This window comes from Lutjanus erythropterus, chromosome 6 (genome assembly GCF_056507025.1).
Source record: "Lutjanus erythropterus isolate fLutEry1 chromosome 6, fLutEry1.hap2, whole genome shotgun sequence".
NCBI lineage: Eukaryota > Metazoa > Chordata > Actinopteri > Lutjaniformes > Lutjanidae > Lutjanus > Lutjanus erythropterus.
This window is the reverse complement of record NC_139322.1, coordinates 36752524-36772044: the sequence shown is the minus strand read 5'-3', so window position 1 is coordinate 36772044 and position 19521 is coordinate 36752524. Positions and strand designations below refer to the sequence as shown.

Here is a 19521-nt window from a genome sequence, read left to right as displayed (position 1 = left end):
TGTGATACAAATTCTGATTGGTTGACACATTTGATGATAAAAGTGACTTTAAAGGTTAATGTATAAAAATAGACATCATAGCTGTATGTGTTGCTTAGAATTCACTATCATTGTTTGTTGTAGGTAACAGGGCCCCTTGTCTGCTTTAAGATCCTTGGTTTTGTTTGCCCTGCTCAAAAAGACTTCAATGCAGTACTGGTGGTACATGCATATTTGTAGAGGCTTAGTCAGAAAAACTAAAATCAATGGCTTCCATGCAACATTGTGATGTTTCAGAGACATATTTTTACAACCTGGGACATAGCAGAGCTTCCTCTGAAATTCAGCAAGTATAAAGAGGTTTCTGAGGTGTGCAAGACTGAAACTGCTGACAACAAAAATTCACCTGTTAAGCGAGGATAAATACAATGAGAATATCTCCAAGTTACTTATTCCATACTGTCTTGTATGAATACATGCCATATTTCCTGTTTGTGGGGCCATGGGGCTCAGTGTAATATAAATGCATGCATGTTCACACACAGTCTAGACTAGTTTGCTAACAGATTCCTGGGAAATGCGAGTTTACTGAAGAACAAGTGTTGTGATGTCAAGGGGCTCATGAGTGATTATGTAAAGGAGCCAAAATCTGCAGTTACATTTTGAGAGTGAGATGTTTGGGGTCAGATTGTCCTCAGTGTTCAAACTCTGGGGAAGCACAGATTGACATTAAAGAGATGGAGGTTAAACTGGCTACAGGGTCAATGATGCTTCATTGCAACCATCAACACAAACTGAAGATTTAAAATGTTGGTTTTGATAAAAACGAACAAAGGAAAGTTTAAATTTCACTTGATAAAACTTGTAGTTATCTTGATAAACTCTGTATCAGATCAAACTGAACCCTAACAGATTCAGGACATCCTTACTTTTGCTATTTTCTCAACCATCTCACTATTATTCTCATTGTAGTAGGAATAATATTGTCCTTTAAGAGCACATCTTGCTTAGATACATGTATTTGACTGCTCTGATGAAATATGGTATATGCTGCCACCTAGTGGAAGATTATGTGTAAAGCATATTGCTTGCAATAGGAGGACTTTGGAAAGCAGAACCTGATGATATGTAAAGAATGCCAGCATTATTATTTGTGCATGTGTGTTTGTGTGTTTCAGGTACGAACGCCAGCAGTCACTGTTGAAGGAGGAGTGGGTCAAGGTGGCACAGAGAGAGAGTGAGGCAGCTATGAGCAGGGAAAAACACCGCGCACGCCTGCAAGCTGAGAAGGCCAAGCAACTGGTACACACACACACACACACACACACACACACACACACACACAAATACACAAATGTGCACCCTCAGAGAAGCTCATATTTGTGTAATTGGTCAAACAGATCTCGTGTCCCCAACTTAAAGTTATGTCTTCTTTTCTGTCTTATACCCCCTGAACACTGACATTGTGACTTCAAATATCTGACCATCATGTTTAAAAGACAGCTACACAAAATCACTTCATGTCACTGCTGTCTTGCATGATGGTCATTGATGAATAAATATTGCATAATATTGATAAACAGTTGTGCTACTGCGGTAAAGGCAGGGAAGCTAGCTTTGCTCTCCAAGTATAATCAGCAAAGTAACTGTTCTTTGTTTTGTTTTTTTCAACATTAATTCAGTCATATTCATATATGGGAGTTTGACAGCATACATAACTTTTAAGTAGTGATGGGATTTTTATTTTTGCATTGAGAATCCATAAGTACCTGAAGCTGTGGTTGTTAGTCTAAAGCATGTTTCAACAACACAAACCCATATCTACATATCAGTAGCAAAATTCAAAATGCAGTGAAATGAGACACTGGCTGCTGCTGCTGATGATGTTCAGTACCTGTTTTTTTAGAGTTGTGAAAGCGGTGATCTTTAGATGGTGATGTGTTAGGGTGATGCAGTTCTAAGATCCTCACTCACAGGTCAAAGAACACCAGTCACACCAGAAATCAGCAAATCAGAAATCAGCAGTAAGAGTAACAGGCTGCTGAATTAGGTTTTGTTTTTTTTCGTAAATATATGTTCATTAACTCATTTCCATTTGTTCTGCTAATGTAAGGCACATCTCAACAAGAAGGAAAAAATAAAAAAAAGTAGGTCACTATCATAACACAAATCCATTTGCACATCTAATGACAAACATAAATAAACCTTAAATAAAGGTTTAAACTTAAATAAAATGGATGGTCTGTCCATTAAGGTTACTTTACAACTCGAGTTGTCACAATACCACAATTTCAACCCTTGATACAACAAAAAATGCTTTATGCCAAATCCTAAGCAGATAAAGACTAAGGTCCTAAATGAACACTCAGGTCTTCTTTTTTTGTAGCTTGAGTGTTCTTTACACTATAAGTAAGAGATATTTTATTGTTCCAAATGTAGCACTGAATGAGTATCGAAGTATCAATACCACTGACAGCCTCATTAACTATCAGTTCTTATAGCAACACAAGAAAAGAAAAGAACAAAGAACAAAAAAACAAGAGTCACGAAATTCAGCACATAAACACATCTATCAGTCTACTCACTGAAAATGGCAAATTAGCACCCGAGTCGCTGACGGTTCAAATGAAGGAAGCTAGAAGCTAGACGTGATGCCGTTTAAGGTCAGGTCAGACTCCCAATTTGCAAATGTCCTACTAACACAGGTTTCCCCACAGCGTTATTTAGTGTAGGCACCGCTGCATCCTGGGTTTGCGCTGCCCAAGATGACTGACTGGTTTAGAGAAATACGAAAAAGCCATTCCTTTCCTTTATAGCAGAATAACAGTGTGTGCAGACTGCGTGCTGTGAGCCTATCCGACAATGTCATACTAGTCTAATTATTCTTTCTTTGTACATTTTCTTGAACTGAAAAAGTCCATTATTAGAAAACACAAAATATTTGCACACCCATAGACATCAGTCTAGGACATCATGATTGAACTACAGGTCAAAGTAAAACAAAACAAAAAGAAAAGAAATCACCAAATGACCTGAAACTAAATTTAGTATTGACTGAATCTGAATCTAAATAAATTTCACCAGAAATTCCAGAATTAAAATTGAATACAAAAAAATGTAAATATCTCTGAGAGAAAAACGTACATGCTATTATTTTAATGCAGACCCAACATCCAAGTGCATTTCATCAATTTAAAGCATGGTGTGCAGCACAATAACACACCCATAACAGATGGGGCACAATAAGTACACACACACACAGTGGCAGGCTCCATCCCAGCCCCCTGTAGCGGGTCAGAGAACATGCTAATGAGCATGACCTCTGTCAAATTGATTATTAATAAAATGATTTAGTGTTACATTTCCATGCAGTTTGTTCACCAGCTACAACAGGTAAACATAAATTCTAATATCATTTCTTTAATGAATGTGGTTATGAATTAAAGCATGTTGAATACAGTTAAGTTCTGATCTCCTTGTTTGAAGCTAATATGTTGTCCCCCCCCGGTGCGGCGCTGCCTTTACAATCCCTGGCAGCTCTAGAATAGCTGTGACACCCCTGCAGTTTGTGCTGCTGCCTGAGGAAAAGACCTCAAGCTGTGAACAGTCACCGACTTTTGGTCAATGTTTGGGTGACATTTGTCCTTCTGTTCTGTGTTCCCAGGACACACAGAATTGTATGACTAAGCAAACAGTGCCCTTATTGGTTAAAAGGATAGTTTGGATTATTTGAGGTGGGGTTGTATGAGGTATTTATTGAAAGTAAGTGTATTACCTACAGTAGATGGTGGTCAACCCACCCCCCAGTTTAGAGAGGAAAAAATCAGTATCCTCTAAAGTGTACACTATATTTAGAATATTTCCATCACTTAACTTGATCAGACTGCCTTTTCTGACAGGAAATTGCTGTTATATAAGCCAAATATCGCACTCTCCAACCCAACCTGATTCCACTGGTAAAAACATTTTACCTTGCATAACTTGGACTCAGTCTGCTGCTTCCTCAACTGGTTAGTTTGTGTTATTGTGTGACTTAAGTGACTCCAAACTAAACTTTTAAAACACCAAAGTCACACATTAACACAGTCAAGGCAGTCATCCAGCAACTCCCGTATTCTGCAAAGTAAAATGACTGATTTAGCCAATGGAGTGTGGTGGGTTTGGAGAGAGTGATATTTGGCTCATATATTATATATGGGCTATTGGTTTCCTGTCAGAAAAGGTTGTCTGACAGCAAGGTAAAGTGGTGAAAATATTCTAAATCTAGCGTACACTTAAACTGATAGATTTTTTTTTTTTTTAGGTGGCTAAAGTATGTTTTGCTGCTGACCCTGAACACAGCAGTACATCACTTAGCTTCCTATACTTGGGCCTGATCCCAACGTCCTCCCTCACTGAACCGTAACAGACTTGTGCTTAAAGCTACAAGAGCCCTACATTGGTAGAATGAGGACTGGGACAACACTTCGGGACATATCACAATGACACAAATAGCATATGAATAACATAAAATGAAGATATTAAAAGACAATCACATAAAAATTAAAAAGAACAAGGGTACAGATGTGCAGAAATACAAAAATATCAGTCTGAGGTTTCAGGGAAAATTTTCAACACTTATTTCTTTTGTTTTCATTTTATGAAACCAGTGATTTAAGTACAAAATTCAGTTCTAAGAGAAAAATAGAGATCTATGGTATTGATTTAGAATATTTCTGTTTCTAACTAAACAGCTTTGCAGATTGAATAATTGAATTAATCAGATCTTCAAGAGCTTTGTCATCTATGAACTTCTGGAGTTCACTGTTAATGTCACAATGTCCCTAAAGCAAAGTCTGCAGAAATGAGGACCTCTGGAGAGTGTGTGTAAAGGGCTCAAAAAGTCTGTGAGACAGTCCCCATGGACTTGATGATTTGACAGTGGGACAGCCCTTCTGTGTTATGTCTGTCATTCAGATGTGTCCTTTGATTGAAATGCTGGATGATATAAAAAAAAATCCTCTTTGCACTGTTACATCCATGAGTGACCTGTTGGCGGAGCTGTTGCAGTCTGTGTGTAATGACGCCGTTCCCTTTGAGTTTTGTTCAGGAGTCTCCCAGGCACTTTTTTGACTGAAGACCTTTATTTTTCTTGACATGCAGCGAGTTTGGTGATAAAGCTGTAAAAGAGGATTAATTTGAGTGTCTCTCAGTAGCCGGAGATAAGTTTGTGTCAGGTCAAGTTATGATTCAGTCCCGTGAGGTTTTCTCTGGTTTAATCACGTGTGATTTTGCACAGACACAAATTGGATCTTGGGTCTAGGATTTTGTAATTTCCATGATGATTCTTCTCCTGCCTCCTGCCTCCTCCTCTTCCTTGTTCTCCTCCTCCTTTCACCTATTACATCCATGTTCTTTTCCTATCTCCCCCTCTCTTTACATTTTCTCTCTCCCTCGTTTCCTTGCTTGCTGTCTGACCCCCCCCCCCCCCAACCATCTATCTCCCTCTGTCTTTCTCTCTTTTCTATCCCAGCCCATCACTCTCTCCTTCCTGCCCTGGAGACAGTATTATCAGCGCAGTGCAAGCGGTAAATTGCACCCTGAGAGTTTCCTGGAGCTGGAGATAGGAGTGGTGCGGGGTTGGAGGTTTAGTCATCGGAAGGGGAGAGCTTGTTTTACACACCAGCCGGCGCCTGTTTCACGTGACTCCTCCTCCCGCTGCCCCCTCCTCCCCTTTCGTGTTGAGACACGCTGTAGTGCTTGTCTTATCTCGACTCCAACACACTCCCACACCGCTAATAGAAAGCCGCTGGAGGGACGTCGTGAACAGAATGACCGGTCGAGCGGGACCAGACCTCCTGATGCTGAGGGCTCCTTGTAATTACTGTTTCTTGTGCTATGAATACATATACCCACGTGAAATGTGGGCAGATTTGCTCATATTCTCATCTCAAATGAGATTCGTTTCCCTGTTGTGGCATCAGTGGGCATGATCACCCCATCATCTACGGCTCTTTGTCCTATGCAACCCCTGCAAAATGACTGTGTAGTTAAGCAAGTAAAACAGCTGCTTTACTAAACTATCGAGAATGTGATGTTTTACAGCTCAGTAACACCAACACAACGGGTTAGGGCACTTTCTTCAAACTCTGGGAATGGAGGCCCTGTCAAATCAGCACTGACTAAAAAAAATGACACCCTTTGGGCTCAAGTGAAAGCAGGAAAAGTTTTCAGGTGGCCCTTTCTATGTTCTTTGTGCCACAGTGGATGTTTTGTGCTCATCTCCTCCAGATTCCCATCACTAAAGCTAAGATATTGTTGAGATGAGAGAATTTTTTTAAACATGTATATGTATCAAAATGAAGTATTCCTGAGTCATAGATATTACAGACACTACCATCTGTGTTTCCATGTAACGTCCCTTTGCTTTAAAATACTATAATGATAAAATGAAGAGTGAACAATAAGTTTTGTATTTTCTACCTCTGATTCATTATTAAAACATTGAAACTGTCAGTTTTATGTAAACAGACTTGTATTTAGACATGAAGGTGTTTGAAGTTTAAGTTGACAAAAGAGGAAATGTTTAAAATGGATAGGGAGGCAGGATTTCTATAGTGAATTAAGACATTTTGGGGATATTACTCCATTATTATTATTATTACTAGGGATGCATGATAACTATCAAGGTTGGTAAATTACCAGCTGATGACCTGTCCATCTATAAGGATCTATATCTAATGTCTGATATGACAGCTTGTCAAGACATTTAAATTGAATTCTTAGGCAAAATGCTCTATAAAAGCCAAAGTTTTTTGATGAACTGTTGAAGAGTCAGAACTTTATTTCTGCAAGTGACATGAGTTATCTGAACTTCTGTTTTAAAATCCAAACATACATACAAGATATTATTGGTTATCTTATCACTATCTGCCCTGAGAAGCAGGTAATTATCAGTATGAAAAAAATGAGACTGTGCAGTCCTAATTAATACCCAGCTGTTACCCTCTTTTCCTTTTAAAATGATGTTATTACCAAGATATTACATTTTTATTTTCTTTGTTATGAGCTGCAATGTGAAGTGCTACTAAATTACCCATATTCCCCAAAGGGCACCCGACAGTTAAGAGCTAACCAAGGTGGGGGGAAATCATTGATTTCATCAAGTAAAGCAGACAGAGTTATTGATGAAACTTAGGGCAAGCCCAAGTAAATCTTGCTAAACAGGACCCACCATGCCCAAAAGTTAAGTTACCGCTCTAAAGCAAATTCCACAAAAAGCAGAACATCATGTTGGTTTGACATATTTTTGCCTTGTAAAGTTGTTATTTGCAAAAATTGCTTGAACATCCAGCAGACATGGAGCAACATAAACATTTATTTCGAGTTGTGCCTCTGACCACCCGATGAAAGTAAATCTAATGTTCAATCTCCTTTTAGTTCCGTTTTGGTCTCCAACTCCTGAGAAATCTAACTTGGTCTTGAGCTTTTAACTTCTGCATTACATTCACATTGTCTGCTGCTTGGTGCTGGGCTGGTAGTATACTCTTCACAGACGTGTTTCCTTTTTTTGTTGAAACTAGCTGTAGGCTACAGTTGTTAATAAGGTTGATGAGAGCAGCAAGACCAAAACTTTGAAGGTCTGGGCCATAAAATAAAATAAAATTTAAAAAAGACTTGTTTCACATTACATACAGTAATGTGAGCTAATGTTCCTATGAAAATATTGCTTAAAAGATCACCATGAATGGTAAATATGTTCATTGTGTCTTAAAACAGCTGTCAGTTGCCTGGTCATGTATGTGAATTTTTTATATACCAAGAATTCAACATAATAGAGCACCCAAAATGAGCTGAAGTGTCAGCATGGCTGGTATCTTGACAAAGTTAGTGAGCTGCCATGGTCTGAACCAACTTTACATTTGACAGATGGACCATGTTCGCTTCACACGCTTTGAGAGAAAAGTTAAGAGTAATGCAGTACTGCCTGGAGGAAAAAATGACGAGACAGGCTGAACATATGCGAAGCAAGAGGTGACAGCTGATTAAGCATTGACACAGTAATTGGGAGGAGGATGTGAGGATGAAAAAGAAGTGACTGAACATTTTGCGAAGGGGTTAGGATGAAGAATGACGAGGAGCCGTGAATGAATGGGAGCGAAAGAGGAGATGACACGCGCTTCCTGAATTGAGCTGAAGAGGAGGGAATGAAGCAGAGGGTGAAAAGGAAACCTTCACAAGTGATTTACCATTTCCTGGAGGATCATGAGGAGGTGGAAGAGTCGAGCAACAGTGGGAGGATGAGAAGGAGTGACTATCACTGATGTTTAGTTGACTCTTTCAGGAGGATGAATGAGGGAAGAGGGGGTGAAATAGGATTTAAAAGAAGTTTACAAGATGACTAAGCATTCTGTACAATTAAGAGGACTTAGAAAATTAGGAGAGGAAGGATGCAGGGTGAAAAATAGTGGCTGACAGAACAGATCAATTATGGTGGACAAGGACGATGGAAAAGAAAGGATAGGAGGAGGAGGAAAGAGAGAAATAATGGCAGATCCCCCAGGTTTTCGATAGATGAGAGACACAAGAGTGACAGGAAAGTTGCTTAAACACACAACTTCTGCATATCACCCCCCCAATATGAAGAGCCACGCTAAAGAATTTGGTTAAACTCTGTCATTGTTTACATCCAGTTTTAATAAGGAAAGCTGGGACATTGTCCTCAGTCTCTCAGTATAGTCAAAATACATTGGAGCCTTGTCGGAGGAAAGGAGATTTAGGAGCTGATTGCAGATTCTTTTGTGTAAAGTTAATGCATGAACTGACCAGTCAGTCCAGCAGTTAGCGTTGCCATGACAACGATGTCAACAATAGCCGCAATAAAACCTCATTGATCTGGGGACGGGATCACTGTGAATGATCTCCAGCTACAGTGTCACTAACAACTTGTTGATCAATCGAACATTTATTTCAGAGTAGAAAAAGTTACACTTAATAATGTATTGATTAATAATGTATTATTGAATGATTATTTTCAAAAGTGATTAATTGGTCAGTTATTTTCTTGATTAATCGATTTATAATTGTTTGTTTTTGTGAAAAATGTAAATCAGTGTTTTACAAAGGCTAAGATGATGTCCTCAAATGTCTTGTTTAGTCCACAACCCAAAGATATTCTTTTTACTGTCATAGAGGAGTATAGAAACCAAAAAAAAAAATCTCATTTAAGAAACTGAAATCAGAGAAATTTGACTTTTTCTTCCTTAAAAAATGTATTCAGACAATCAATTTAATAATCGATACACTGATTCATCATGGCAGCAGTTGGGGTGATTCACTAACGTAATAAGCATCATCGATTTTGGAAGTATGCAGATTTCCATAACCTGCACAGATGGGTCAGAGATCAAGAGATCAAGCTGCAGCAAACAAACCCTCGCCGCCATCATCTGAAGTAAGGTGTGAGGGAAATATTTGATTCTTAGGTGCATTGATTCATACATTTCAGAAATCGATTTTCTAAATGCAAATTAACGTGATGTCGACGTAGTGAAAAAAGGCAGAACTCCTGGACAGTCGACAGCACGCACACGCTAGAGTTGTCAGCAGTTAACAGGGAGGAGTTCATCTCTTAAAAGGCAGCAGTTGCAATTAATTTCTAAATAATTGCATTTGACTCATCTAAAAAATAATTGTTCAAAAAATAACTGCTCTAATTCATTATAAGTCCTTAGAGACTGACTTGTGAGTCTTTTACTTTGAAATAAGAGTAAACAGATGAGAAGGAGGGTTAGTATTAGAGCTGGCAGAAACAATCCAGTACCAAGTATGTCTCAAAACTTCTCCAGTCAAACAATACCTGCATTAAATCGTTTTGGTGCCCAGATCTAGAAAAATCTGGTTTTTGTCACAGCCAATCACTGCAAGTGTCCTTCATAAAAAAGAACCTTTGAAAGAAATAGATCAAATTAAGTACTCAAATTTCAATTTTTTTAAATGATACCCACCCCCAGTTAGAATCAGATGATGTTTGACAGATGAGTATAATTTCCTGTGGTGGCATCCAGCTACAGAGACTGACAGATCATACTTATGATGACTAGTTGTAACAGAACTAATTGTTTTCTTTAGAATAAGTGCAGGAAAAGGGGGTGATGATGTGAATAAAGAGGTGCAGGAGGCGGAGGATGACCTGCAGATTTCAGATAAATGGGAAGAGTGGTGGGAGATGCATGAGAGGAGGAGATAGTTAAAATAAGATAGCATAGATGTGCGGCCAATCAGTCAGTCAGTAAAGAAACGCTGGAGGCTGAGGAGCGAACACAGACAAGGTCCAGAGTTTAGACCTCAGTGTGGAACAAAGGTGTGAGGAGAAGCGAGACAGGTGACTAAGTGCTTCCTGTCCTGTGCACGCGTGGGCGCAGCACTGAGTCACAAGTCAGAGAGAGCTAGACAATGATGCGCGGCATCTGCTATTTAGTTGCGTCTTTTCACTCTCTCGCTCATTTCCTCCTGTCTTTTGTCCTCTTCCCAGTGAACTGCCTGATCCTGCTATTCCTTTGGCTCTTTCTTCATCTTTCAGCCAAGGCCCTCACCCACTGCGCTGCGCTCTGTGAATGGTCTTTGTTAATAGCAAATCTTCCACAGATTAATTTCAGAATGAGAGAGGGGAACGGGAGAATGGAAAGAAAGGAAGTCGAACTAAAAGGCTAAAAGGGATTTTCTCTTTTTATAATGTATTAATGGCCTTTTGGTGCCTGTTGAAAGCAAAAAAAAAAAGGTTATAAGTCACATTAGCATATGGTAAATTTCTCTCCCTCTGCCTCTGTTCTTGCAGAACAATTAGGAAGCCTATTTTATTAGTTGCCCTTTAACTTCCTCTGATGGAGCTTCAGCTTATACAAAATGCCATCCATGCTTTCCTGAGTCACACCTGTAAAGCACAAGTGAACCGGTTGCATCTTACAAGGACACAATGGGACAAGGAAAAATGTGAGCTGGTTAAAGCTGCTGTGCGTACATAATAGCTTATTTTTTTATTATTATTATGCTAATAGCATATTTTGTTTGTTTGAAAATCAATGAAACGCTTCCTGAGAAATTCAGTGCACTCTAGTTGCAGTGTTTTTGTTTTTTTTTAAAGTCAGTCAGTTTCCTGAAGGTCCTCAATTCTCTCATTTTACTCACAACCCAAAGATTCTCATTTTACTGTCTTAGAGGAGTGAACACACACACAAAAATAATCACATTTAAGAAACTGAAATCAGATCATTTTGACTTTTTTCTTACCAAAATTCTCAAACTGATTAATCGATTATTTGAATAGTTGGCAATTCATTTAATAATTGCTTGATAATTGATTAATCGTTGCAGCTCTGACACAGTTGTTAATGATTTTTTGATTTGCTATGTCATTCTTTTGTATGCACTATTTTTTCGACTCAGAGGTAAATTCTTTACCATTACAAAATACATTCCTTTAAAAACCTTCCGTCAAAGTGAACCCTAGTTTTTGTCTGAAGGTGGGCATTATTACAGTATGCCTCATCAAAGGCCCTGATTGATTAATGCCTAAATGTTTTTCACTACCTGCACTCAGATTGGCTGTTATGCAACTCACTGTCTCCATGGGTGAAGTTGGTTATCAAGACTATTTAGCATATGAACACAGATGTGCCTTGGGCACAAAAAAATGAAAACCACTGCTCTGGTCTTATTTTATGGCGTCCAACACCTGAATACTGTCTAATAAAATTCTTTAGGGCCTCACATATTAAAACTAGAGGCACTTAACTGATATTACCCAACACTGACAGTTCATCATCTTTTTAAAGGGCATCTCCATCTGTGCTTTTCAAATGGAAACTTCCTCTCAGCTGTTTGCAGTGGTGTAAGTTGTAGTACTGATGGGCACTAGGGAGTTTATATGTATGTCATCACGCAGAATTCTACGGTAGGTCACGGGGAAAAACGTTTTTGGTAGAGCTTTGGAAAAATAGCATTTCGGCGCTAAAATAGACAAACTTCGACCTTAATTTAAATGTTTGGATTTGAATACATCAGGAACACTAATGTGAAGATACTGAATGTTATGAAACTAAAAATGTTATTAATTCACCCAACCTTAAAGTCGATATCCAAACTTGACAACAGTTGCTTAGTTACACATCCAGCAGTTACAAAATAGAGCTACAATGATAACTTAATTAACTGGTTAGTCAGTTGGAAGAAAAGTCATTCAGTCATTTTTGTTCAGGCCAAAATGTCAAACAGTTTCTGTTTCCAGCTTCTTAAATGTAACTTTTCTTTGTGATTTATGATAGTAAGTGAAGAGTCTTTGTGTTTGGCCAAAAGACGCAAACAGGCATTTTTTCACTGTTTTTCAGCATTTTTTAGATTTAATGGTAAATCAATCAACTTTTTATTTGATTAGATGTCATTTTCTGGCCACGTTGGCCTAATATTCACTCTCCTTGTAGCTCAGTTTTGGTTTCCACCAACTCCTGAAGGAAATATCTGATTATTTACTCGCTAAATGCTCCACTGTGTAACTGGCCGGTGGCAAACTGTGTCTGCTGGTTGGTGTTTAATGAGCAGTGCTGAGCAGGTAATGTGCAGTTGTTTTTTTAGAGCCTTTTTTTCCTGAAAACAGCTGCCCATAGGATAGTGAAGTTGCTGACAGGCTAAACAATGAGCTGACTGACGCTATAATGCTTAAAGGTGAGGCGAGCTTCAGATTTTGGTGATAATTCTCTGTAGGTTCAACACTTCAGGTGATCCCTGTCACTGTGTTTTCACATTGTCATTGTCAATGAATTTATTGATCATAGCAGCTTATCAACATAACTCTTTTAATCTTGGCTTTTTATTGTGCTTTTTATCTTGTAATTTGTTAGATTTAAAGTCTTATAAAGTCTTATCTGGACTTTGAGTCTGTACTAAAGTTTGAATTGGATTGAATCTTGCATTACAAACTGAGGTTTTTGTGTTTCATTAATCTGGGGATTTAGCAGTCAGGGAGTTTGGCAAAAATGTTATGCATTATGGGTAGTGCAAGATCCTGAAATTTGCATTTTTTAATACAAATTATGTACATTACAATACCTTATGAACATATGTAAGAATTTTTTTCCCAGTGGTGACTGTTAAACAGTTGGTTATTTCTTCCATTTTAAATGTTATGGCTGGGACAGATTGACAGGAAAGCTCAGCTGTCTCTGACAGCTACACCCATGAGGGTAAACTTTTGGAGGTGAATTTAACAGGGGGTGAATTTCACCTCCACCAACAGTTGCCTGTTGCATTCTAAATGTTGAACCTCCACACGATGCACAGTTTAAGAGGCTCGCAAGCTAGTGGCGCTCTCCCAGGTACTGAAATCAGAGTTGTCATGTAAACCACAGGGGAACAGTGTAATGTGAGAGGTGATACAAGAACTGCTTACAGACTGTAGAGATAAAGACACAGATGAAGTGTTGATTTCCAAGGACAAAGGTTCAGTTCAGTTCCAGCAAAATTATTATTTACTGCATGTTTTCTCAATGACACATCTGTTGAACATTCTGGATCATCAGTTCCTCCAAATGACACTAGATGGCAACAAAAGCCTATTCCACGTTTCACTGATTTTGCATCAAGGTGGAAGCATCTATCTCTCTTTATTTCTCTCTTATTGCTTTGTCTCTCTGCCCATCATGCACTACATTAAGTTAAATTTCAAGTGTGAAATTCTCTCATTGGAAAGCCAGTCACAAATGTTATTGCACATGTTAATTTAATCTACCTAATCGCTCTTCGTACAATGACCTTTCATCTCTCCTGTTATTTTTATTACTTCAGGATTGGCAGTAGAGTGGCACCGTGACAGGGAGTATTTTATTGTAGTGTTATTATTTTAGTCTTCAGGGACGTTGCCAGATGCCAAGAGCCGTTGACGTTCTTTGTCTCATCTGCTTTTGTAGGGATTATAAAAATGTTGTATTGTTCCATGTGAAGTAATTAGCTTTATTTAAATTAGTATTAATTTAGTGTTTTCACTGCTCTCACTACCTGTGACGGTCCATACCTTTGTGTATGCTTGGAATTCTTTGTTGGCTTAATAACACTCCTTGTATGAGTCACAGAAAGTTAGCTTTCTGTTGATAAATATTTCAGACAGCAGTGTTTCATTTGCATACATTTGGCTGTGGAGGTCAGCCCACTTTCAAACTTATTAGTAACAACTGCACTTCCAACACAATTGCCACAATAAGGTGAAAGACTCACATCATATGTACATAGAAGGTGCAGAGTGAGCAGCAGGGTAGCAGAACAGCAACTTCAGTGCTTGGGATGTGTTCAAGTACAGTTTTCAGTGTAGGCCACCTGAGTTTAGTGAGCTTTTAGGCCTGGGCAATAAAACAATTGTTATACAGTATGTATTGGCAATAGACATGGCACCAGTATCAATTAGAAAATTGTTTAATGAAGTGATCAAAAGTTTCAGTTAAATGCATTAAATGCAAACCACCATAAAAGTACATAACAAATACCCCCTGGCTCATAGACAGCCATTCATATCCCTTGATAATGGAGCATGAGCTACAAGTGACACTCAGACAGGCAATCGTATAACAGACGTGTTGTTCAGTAGCACCATCGACATGTGATGGGAACAGCGTGGAGTGACAAAATGAGTGCTGACAGTGAGGAAACTGTTAATGAAAAAAGTCAGTTCATATAACCTTTGTGCCTTGGTAAATAAAGTGGTTCAATTCAAAGTAAGGCAGTTAAATTCAGTATCAAATGGTTAAATTCAACCTGTTTTTCCTTCTTTATTAAAAACAGGTATTTAAAAATTAACAATAATTATCTATATCTACTAAACTGAAAATCTTTTATCATGATAAATACATGGCCCAGCCCTAAATTCAGTGAAATAATTATATTCCAGTGAGTTTGTTTAAAGGGCTGCTGCAGCCGTCCAGTATTGTGCTGTAATAAAGTTGGGAAACTAACACGACACCAAAAGAATGGTTTAAATCAAAGCGTCAAAGCCCCAAGATATCTCCATTTTTAGCTCCTAGTATGGGTGAAGCTTCAAACCACTATATCCTACATTTCCTATAGTCCAAATCAGTAGCATCCTCAATTAGACCCTCCTTGTTTGGTGAACGCCCACATCTTTCTAATTTTCCATGTTTGTGATGCAAGCGTTTGTTAAAGATGTACCTGATGACATCACTATGACATAATCACAATTACTGCATAATTTTGTTTCATTATGGTCCTGTGTTTGGTTTAAAAATGAGTTATTGTGAAAATATATCACATCTTCACTATATTTTCCCGTAATCATCACTGTTAGAAATGTGTTCTGGGACTGTACACAGTCTGTGCTTGTTTAGATTATTCTGTGTACATATCTACTGTATTGATGTACTTGTCATCTAAGTACTATGTATCAAAAGCACTTGCACAGAATACCCGTCACGTCTGAGGAGTATTCCCCTGAGCATCACAAACTGCTGTTTTACACCAACCCAAAATAGGGCCAAACGTAATGCGAAATTCTTAGTGCTTTACTCCCAGATGGGATTGTGAGACGGCAGCACCACTCCAGAGCAAGATAGGGCTGGGATCCCTCTTGTCTGTTTGTCTGTTTGTCAAGCAGCCCTGCTGGAATGAGCCAGATGTTGGCTCTGATTGGACAAACCTGCCTCTCTTGTTTATACCTAAACCCATGTAATCAGCTGGAGATTCTGTGCTGATGGAGCGATGGTGTTGTCTCTCTCTTACACACTCAGGAAATTCATTCAGACTTTGGTTATGGGTGTAAGAGAAACAGCTGTGTTCACATGCACACAAACACACACTTACACACACACACACACACACACACACACACACACACACACACACACACACACACACACACACACACACACACAGAGGAGAGAAGCAGACTGAGGCAGATGGGGACATGCTTCATTATAGCAGTACATATGAGCTGGTGAGTAGCTTGATGTTTTATCATGTACTCCTCTGACTGCTTATTTAGTCAGACATATGGTAATACACTGCTATTATGCCATTTAGATGAGTGAAAAACAGTTTAAATGAGTTGCTTTGTTTAGCGCGCAGGTTTTGTCTTGAATTTCAATAAATCTACATCCTTAAAGCCATTTAAGGATTATTGCTGTGTGAATGTGAAACACACTATGCTTTTTTTTATTTAATATGGATACATATGGATACATAGAGCAGAAAATAAAATATGTACAGTACAGTAATAGTAAGGTATACACCACTCAATTTCACTCTATTGGTAATGTAAGGGAACCTATCTTATGAAAGAAACATGATTTTAAAAAACTTGTTTATTGGCTCCAAATAGGGATTAAAATGAGATATGGGCCTACATGTGTTTTGGGCAGAGTAGTAGGAGTAGTGTGAGTGAGAGTTAGACAAGACTAGACATTACAACAGCTTTTATTTGGCAAAGAAAAAAAAACCTGATCTGTGTCATGATTGGCTGTTGTGAAATCCCCCTGTGCTGTAATTGACCACTGTGAAATCTCCCTGCCCTCTGATTGGCTGTTGTAAAATCCCCCTGTATTGTGATTGACTGTTGGAAGACCCCCCCCTCTACTCTGATTGGCTGCTGGGAAATACCCTTCTGTTGTGATTGGCTGTTGGAAAATCCTACTGTGCTGTGATTGGCTGTTGTAAATCCGCCTGTGTTGTGATTGACTTTTGGAAAAACAGTCTTTGCTGTGATTGGCTGTTGGAGAATCCCTGTGCTGTTATAGGCTCGTGTGAATTCGCCCTGTGCAGTGATTTGCTGTTGTAAAATCCCCCTGTGCCGTCATTGGCTGTTGGAAAATCCCCCTGTGCTGTTATTGGCTGTTGGAAAATTCCCCTATGCTGTGATTGGCTGTTGGAACATCCCCCTGTGCCGTCATTGGCTGTTGGAAAATCCCCCTGTGCTGTGATTGGCTATTGGGAAATCTCCCTATATTGTGATTGGCTGTTGAAAAATGCCCCTGTGCTGTTATTGGTTGTTGGAAAAATCCCCCTGTGCTGTGATTGGCTGTTGGAACATCCCCCTATATTGTGATTGGCTATTGGAAAATCTCCCTGTGATGTGATTGGCTATTGGAAAATCCCCCTGTGATGTGATTGGCTGTTGGAACATCCCCCTGTGCTGTGATAGGCTCTTGTAAATTCACCCTGTGCAGTGATTGGCTGTTGTAAAATCTCCCCTTATTCTGATTGGCTGCTGGAAAATTTCCCTGTGATGTGATTGGCTGTTGGAAAATCCCCCAGTGCCGTGATGGGCTGCTGGAAAACCCCCCTGGGACGTGATTGGTTCTTGTAAAATACCCCTGTGCTGTGATTGGCTGTTGGAAAATCCCCCTGAGCTGTGATTGGCTGTTGGACAATCCCCCTCTATTCTGATTGGCTGTTGGAAAATCCCCTTGTGATGTGATTGGCTGTTGGAAAATCCCCCTGAGCTGTGATTGGCTGTTGGACAATCCCCCTCTATTCTGATTGGCTGTTGGAAAATCCCCTTGTGATGTGATTGGCTGTTGGAAAATCCCCTGTGATGTGATTGGCTGTTGGAAAATCCCCTGTGATGTGATTGGCTATTGGAAAATTTCCCTGTACTCTGATTGGCTGTTGGAAAATCTCTCTTTGATGTGATTGGCTGTTGGAAAATCCCCCTGTGCTGTGATTGGCTGCCGGAAAATCCCCCTGTGACATGACTGGCTGTTGGAAAATGCCCCGTGATGTGATTGGCTGTTGGAAAATGCCCCTGTGTCGTGATTGGCTGTTGGAACATGCCCGTGAGCTGTGATTGGCTGTTAGAAAGTCCCCCTGTGATGTGATTGGCTTTTGGAAAATGCCCATGAGCTGTGATTGGCTGTTGGAAAATCTCCCTGTACCGTGATTGGCAGTTGGAAAATTTCTTCCATTTTATGATTGGTTGTTGGGAAAAAAAAACAACTGTGTTGTGACTGACTGTTGGAAAATTCCAAGGTATTGTGATTGCCTGTTGTAAAACCCACCTCTTTTGTGATTGGCTCTCATGAAAATGACCTGTACTTTGATTTGCTGTATTGATGAGTCAGTATCGATCAATTGATTGAACTTCAGTTTTCATGAGACGCTTCCCTTAATACAGGCCCTTGTACTAAAAACGTATGAATTAATGGAAAACTTAACACGCGTAAGAATTTCTCAATTGTAGTGGGGCATTTCCATCAGAAATAAAGTTAATCCACTGGGCTTTCACTTCACTTGTGTTGGTTCTTGTAGCCAAAACCAGAGACCCTCTACATCCTGCAACACATTTTGGATGCTGTATTGGAGTTGGCATTACAAAGAAAAGCAGTTGTTACTGAATGTAATTGTAGTTCTATGTGTTTAATCCTTTACCTCCATGTTATCTCAATCAACAAAAACGAGGAGGAACAAAAATAAGAACAGCAAAGGGTAAGGTAGGAAAAGAGAAGATGCAATGCAGTAGAGGGGTTAAAAAAGAAAGGAGGACTGGAAAAAGAGAGAGAAGAAGGAGGGGGAACGTTGGGAAATGAGGGTGCAGAACTGATGGGGAGATGGCAGGAGTGGCATTGAGGGAAATGGAGGGAAAGAGGTGAGTGAAGGTGGGGTACAGATAAGCCTGCAGTTGTATCAGTAATTGTAATCTGCAGGAGCTGACATGGTTCTGCATGTAAAGCTATTAAACTGGCTGTGTGCTCAAAAGCCAGCTTCCCTCGCTGCACTGTCAGATAGTCGGTGGGTAAGATGAGCTGAGTGAGCAGGCGCACAGATGAGGAGTCCAGTAAATCTCAGTGCTGAGAAAAGAGCGGACATAAGAGTTGGCTTTTTATCTACAATTATTAGAGAAAACGTTGCTGCAAAATCAGCCAGAATCTAGCACACTTACAGTGGTCTGTAATTGACGAAAAGTCACATTTTCACATAAGGGATGAGTATGCTATAGCTCATTGAAGCAGGTAATGGGTAATACTGTGTCATCATGCTAAATATATTTTTAAACTAATGTAAATACAGCTTGGAGAATTTAAAGGAGTCACGGTGTTCCTCACTGGACTAGGACGCACGTTTTATGATTGCAAAATCAGTGTTCTCCACAAGTACCATGACTAAACATCTGGATCTGTTCCTTAAGTCTCTAATCCTGGGTTATGCCAGCAACGATTAAGTTTTAAACCTGATGAAATAGTGGTTTAACTTTAGATTACATTGCACTAAACTGCTTAACATAGCTTAAAATTGGGAAAGATTAAATCTAAACCTTTTTAAACCTAAGTTTAGTTTTCACTCTAAACTTATATTAAATTTAATTCTGTTGCACCAAAACTCCAATTCAAAATGTGATCCAGTGTTAACTTCAAATTTACATTTGAAGAGGTTTAACTTTTACAATGACTGCCTTTTTGAGATGGATTTACCAAATAATGAAGTTCATTGAAGAAAGTTACAGGATAAACTCAACCCAGTTAAGTTTCATGAGTGTCTTTGTTTCCTTACTGTGCTGTTTTCCGTTTTTAATTT

At 39.2% G+C, this 19521-nt stretch overlaps 1 protein-coding gene across 3 annotated transcripts in view; it reads left to right on the top strand.

The window, feature by feature from the left end:
- LOC146325666 (MICOS complex subunit mic25a-like) overlaps window positions 1–19521 on the top strand; it is a 108258-nt gene that overhangs the window by 4146 nt on the left and 84591 nt on the right. For all 3 annotated transcript variants that reach the window (XM_084721799.1, XM_084721797.1, XM_084721798.1), the window contains exon 4: window positions 1158–1281. In XM_084721799.1, the coding sequence (XP_084577925.1) occupies window positions 1158–1281 (124 nt within the window). The remainder of the gene's footprint in view (window positions 1–1157; window positions 1282–19521) is intronic.